This window comes from Littorina saxatilis, linkage group LG6 (assembly GCF_037325665.1).
Source record: "Littorina saxatilis isolate snail1 linkage group LG6, US_GU_Lsax_2.0, whole genome shotgun sequence".
NCBI lineage: Eukaryota > Metazoa > Mollusca > Gastropoda > Littorinimorpha > Littorinidae > Littorina > Littorina saxatilis.
The window spans coordinates 18,171,851-18,177,245 of NC_090250.1; the positions used below are offsets into that span (position 1 = coordinate 18,171,851).

The 5,395-nt window shown below is 47.5% G+C and overlaps 1 protein-coding gene across 1 annotated transcript; it reads right to left on the reverse strand.

Annotated features, from left to right (window-relative positions):
- Positions 1-387: 387 nt before the first annotated feature.
- On the reverse strand, positions 388-2,918 carry LOC138969701 (uncharacterized protein F54H12.2-like). Its single transcript, XM_070342559.1, has 2 exons — positions 2,773-2,918; positions 388-1,834 (listed from the first exon to the last, which is right to left on the reverse strand). Exons 1-2 carry the CDS (start codon positions 2,916-2,918, stop codon positions 388-390), a joined length of 1,593 nt encoding a protein of 530 aa, XP_070198660.1.
- Positions 2,919-5,395: the final 2,477 nt, after the last annotated feature.

Genomic DNA, 5,395 nt, shown 5'->3' on the forward strand with positions numbered 1-5,395 from the left:
AACACACGAAGCGTTCGAAATAAACTGGCTCCGCGGCTTTTCATCAAAACATAGTACAATACATACAAACCACAGGCTGAACTCGTCAAGTCTTGCAAAAGACGTGGGTTGTACACGTGGGCTGAACTGTGTTTCAGCATAAAGTTTCAATGGCGGGGTGCACGGGTGGTAAACCAAAACTATCAAAATATTCCGCTTGTCCCAGTCCATCAAACCAGACACACACCCAGTGTTCTCCCGGTCCTGTACTGCGATCTGTATTGATGACAAAAGCGCTTGGGCGTCGCGTATTCACCTGTCGTGGGAGTCTGTCTCTGGGAAACACACCTCGAAACACACGTCGGGTATGAATGTCTCTCCCCAACACTCGGCTAATGTCTTTGCTGTTCATAGTGCAAAATCAGTCAGGACCTGGCGAGAGCGATCAATCTCGATCATGCTGTCCATTTCACCATACACAATCACCATCACAGGTGCTGGAAGGGCTTGGTTGAACTTCAGCTCCAGACGCAGGGCACCGCTTTTCACCAGTTCAAACTGATCTCCATCCAGAAGACTGGGACTCAGGTCAAAACTGTAGATAGCATACCCCAACTCAAAATCACGCAACTCCATGTAAGACCCCGCATCTTTGTTGGCGACACCCGTAGACGTCATGAGACTGAAGAATGACCTCACATACTGGTGTTGTTCAAAGTTCGGTGTCAGGGGTTTGCCGGGGATCTGTTTTCCGTCTAGGTACAGGCTGAGAAAGGACAATCCTTGTGTCTTGAAGTGGTAGGGATTACGTGAGGCTTGACCGTTGAAAGCAGCGCTGTCCACCAAGCCAATCACCAGGCGGTTGGGTGTCTGACTCAGAAACAAGTTGTCCTGCACAGCACTGTGGTTGCCTGTGGGAATGGAGAAAGTCTTCACAACGACCCTTTTCAAAGGATACTTGGCCGTACCTTTTTCCAGCGCTTTGGCGTGAGCGAGGCTCACAGCAGGGTTCAACTTGACTTTGCGAACAAACAGGGAGGCATGTGTGATGACACTGCGGAAACCCTGAAAGGGGTCAGGAGACATCAGGTGGAAGATGTTCTTGGAAGGAATGAGTCTGATCTTCACGTCCACACCGTTCATCATGTAGCGTTCCTGGTGCATGATGTCAGCATGAAGTCGCCCCATCATGTCTGCCTCTCTGCTCCGCATGGTTTGCTCACGCCGTACCTTCAAACCCCAGTTGGCATCCCCTGCTGTATCATCCAGGTGGTTGGAGCTATCTCGGTAATACATGGCACTGGTGAGGTGACTTTTCTTGGCTTCTCGTCCATAGTTGAGGGTGGCTTCAATGTAGGCACGGTAGGGGTAGGTGTTCTCTGAATTGGTCACCAAGGTATCATTGAGACTGATATCCACCTGGGAAAACAGGCTGTGCAACCAGTAGTTGACAGGAGCCACAGGGGAGTCAGCCTCCAAGTTTGTTCCGTCTGCTTTGGTGATTTTAGCTCGCACATGGAGATACGTGTTGCTTAGATCCAGGTACTCGGATGTAGCACCACTGATGGTAAACTCAATAGGGGCTCCTGGGGCCAGAGTAGCCAGAGGATGATACTCTACAAACATTCCCTCCTGCACAGCTGTCTGTGTTGGGGGTACAGAAAACAAATCCAATCCAGTATGTACACTTTCACATGACTGAGGGTGGGCAAGGGCCATGATGCTTATCCAAAAATATCGGCTGCTGTCGCCCTCCTTCTCTTCTTCTTCTGTCTCCCAGTCTGACCTTGGCGGTGTGGTGTAGATGATTTTATACGTTTCCTTGCAGGTTCTCCAGGCGGCGCGGCTGTTGTGCCTGTCACTCGACCCACGGCTTGGTGAAACAATCGCTTCCCTGCATTGCTAGCTCTCTGCTGTAGTGACGACTTAACACTACGCCCAGACAACACATCCTGAGCCACCTGCATACCTGTCCTAGCCCCCTCTTTCAGCAGAGCTTTTCCACCACTTCTCAAAAGAGGCACAAGGGCTCGACCAATACCCCCTAAGAGATTGCCAATACCATGACCTCTGTAGTTTCTTCCTCCTACAAACACGGGGAGACCGTGGCCGACCTGGCTGCAGTAATAATCTTCATAGAGTTTTCCACTGCCCTGAAAAGGGGTTAGACGAACCATCTTCTACAAATGGTCGGTGCGTCTACGACGAAAATGAAGCGTCACGACCGTCTTCCCTTGCTCAAATGCGATAGGTTTTCCCGTGTCCGTTGTTAAAAGCATTTCCACCGTGTTGAACTGACATCGAGTCAGTGGCATGTAATGGGGTTTTTCAAACATATGATGAACGACTTCTTCAGTCTTCTTTTTAATCGGCACCGTCCGCAACAATGGGACTAATGTGTCTCCGACCACTCTTTCGCGCACCAAATCGCAGTACACGTATATTGCGTGAAAATCTTGATGTAAGTCCATCATAGCCTTACCGTCAAAGTGACCAGGGCCTATGATGCTTTGTTGGGTGACATCTGTTTTCAAAATTCTCATCAACTCGGGGCTCATCCACAGCGAGATATTTTTGAGTAATTTAACACGTACTTTTTTTGCTGCTTTGGTGTAATAAAACCTTACATAGTGCGTAAGACTTACATCAACCAAGAGCTGGTTTAGTGAGTCTATAAAAAAAGCAGGTGAATCATACAACCCCTCTGGTAAAACTAGAGTATCACAAGAAATAACAACACCTAATGGGACACAAATTCGAAACTGACACGTGGCTTTTTCCACATTTACATACGAGTTGTTAAACTGAATCTCAGCCAACCCACACTCGTAGTCGGTGCCCAGGTCAATTGTTTGAGGTAGTTTTGTGTAGTAGTGACTCGCGTTGTTGTCAGGGTAGTGCTGCAAGGAGCTGTTGCTGGGGAGTGTCAGGTAGAACATGATGAGTGAAGACGTTGTTACTGTACCAAGGGTGGATCAATGGAAGGATTAGGAAGCACGTAGCCGAGACAACTTCCCAGTAGGGCCACCCACAAGTTATCCGGTCCGCGACCGGTTGTCAGATTGAACAGAGACACTCCAATCACCACATAAATAAGGAGCATCTGACAAAGGAAGACAATCTCGCTCCGAGGGACACGATGTCCAAATACACGCCACAGCTTGGATGTTCTTGGTCGCTTAACAACACTGTCTGGTTCATCCAGAGGCGTATTAATCTTCTGAGTTTTCTCCATCAGAACCACTGAAGCTAGTCCGTGTAGGGGGTCAGTGCCGTCTGTGGAATCCAAGAATTGAATGACGGGTCATAGCCAAACCATTTGACTAAATACTCTTTCTGTTTGCCTTTTCCAGGGCGTTGTTCCAAAACAGCTTCAATGCGGTATATTTCTTTCTCCCCCACTTTCTGCAGTTCCTGTTCATAAAAAGTCCCCAACAGTTCTTCTCCGTGATCATCTTTCAGCACATAGGTCACGGGTGTGGTTGTCTTGACTTGACTGATGGTAAAGAGTTCCTCTGTCCAAGAAGGCATATAACCTTTTTTAAAGACTCTTCTCGTCTTGCTGATTCGCACACGGTCTCCTATATTCAGTTTAGGTGGTTTGGAGAGAGTTGGACCACCATACAACCGTTGCCACACTTCCTCCTGATTAGCGATGGTTACGTCAGCAGGAGCTTTCTTAATACTGTGGTGGTAGGAATGATTGTAACCACGCACCAGCTTAGCCAAGACTTCCACATACCTCACTGAACTTGTTCTGGTGAAATACCTCCACAGTTTGTCTTTCAAGGTACGATTGAAGCGCTCCGCCATTGAGGCTTTAATGTCATCATTTTCTGTCACAAAAAAGTGTACCTTTGTTTTGTCCAAAAAATCCTGGAACACCTTGTTTTTAAATTCGCTACCCTTATCTGTTTGTAGTCTCAGGGGTTGACGACCTCGGACAAAAATGCTTTTGAAGGCTGTCACCAGAGAGACCCCTGTTTTGTCCTTCAAAGGCACCACCCACGCGTGTTTGCTCAGCACATCAATACATGTGAGTAGGTAGGTAAACCCGTCATTGTCTTTTCTCAGCGCTCTAACATCAATCAAATCTGCTTGCCACTGATGATCTATGCCACCCACGATGATACGACGACGAGTAAACTTTCGCCGCACAGGTTTGTGTAGTGTATAGGTGTCTTGAAATGTCAACCACTTTTCAACTTGTTTTTGTTCTTGTCTGGTGGTTCTTCTCAAAGCTTCCACTCCACCCAAACTTCCAGGGAGTTGACTTCCATAATATCGACGTCGCAGCTTCTCAGCGACTTTTTTCTTTTTCACTGGCATTCTGCTCAAGAATAAGATAGCCACGTCTTCTTCTTGGGCGCTGGAGAAGGAAATGATACTCTTTCTGCAGAAGGAGATGCTGAGGAAGGACTCACAATTCTTCTTCTTCTTCTTTTTGTCCTGGTGGATGGTCTTCCTCTATCACCCCCCTCGCTGTGCATCCACTCCCATCGCCCTGTGTGACCAATGAGTTCACGAGGGATATTAACCGCTTTTAAACCTCTTGCAAACACTTCCCACCCTTGAGGATCAGGTGCATTTTTACGGTAACGAAGAGCATCATTCACCAGATCAGCCATGTTGGTTCCTGCTACTGTCTGTCCCTGGTACACGAGCTGTCCTTGTTCATTCCACTTGATGTCAGAACTGTCCTTGGTTATATCCAAAAGCAACTGAGCCTTCTTCTTCAAGGTTTTTGGGACACTCTCCAACACTCGTTTTTCTACCCTAGATAGGTCCTGAGGTTTCTCGACCTCATTTAGTTCTGTCAAAGGTTGTTTTGAGGGTTGTGCTATCTCCACTCTTCCAAGAGGTTTGTTTTTATATTCTTCAACACGCTTAAGAAACCGCCACAAGACTTGTTGGTAGGAGTCTGCTTTTTCATGTTTGTCCACATCCTTCTTGTCTAAAATACCCCGCATCACTTGATCCATGTCCTTCAAACTTTGTGAGGTGGCATCAGGTACTGGAGGTCCACCTGCAGAGTCCCGCAAAGAAGCCAACACACGTGGCTCAATCAAAATCATCTTTTTGGTATGGTCCATCGTATCAGAGACCCAGGTTCCCGAGCAAACCAGATACAATGCCTAGCACAGGATTCAAAAGAGCCTGAAGAAAACCGCCTTTCTGTAGGATTTGCTTTCGATGTTTGACAGATGTTGTTTTTTTGGCTAAGACCCGTAGGTTCTGTTTGTGTCGAGACAACCGTTTCTTCTGTGCGGGCGTCAGCTGCACATGGCCTTTTAAGATGTTCAGGGAGCACTCGCACAACGCATGGATCAAATCTGGAGAAGCTCCTTTCAATACGGCCTTAATCACGGCAGGCTTAGCCCCACACAACAATCGCAACATGGGTACATTTCTCTTC

Excerpts from the sequence above, each read along its gene's own strand:
- LOC138969701 (XM_070342559.1), bottom strand. The coding sequence starts at position 2,918 with ATGTTCTACCTGACACTCCCCAGCAACAGCTCCTTGCAGCACTACCCT. Across the intron at positions 1,835-2,772 it reads GAGATTCAGTTTAACAACTC|GCACAACAGCCGCGCCGCCT; the intron begins GTATGTAAATGT and ends GTCGAGTGACAG.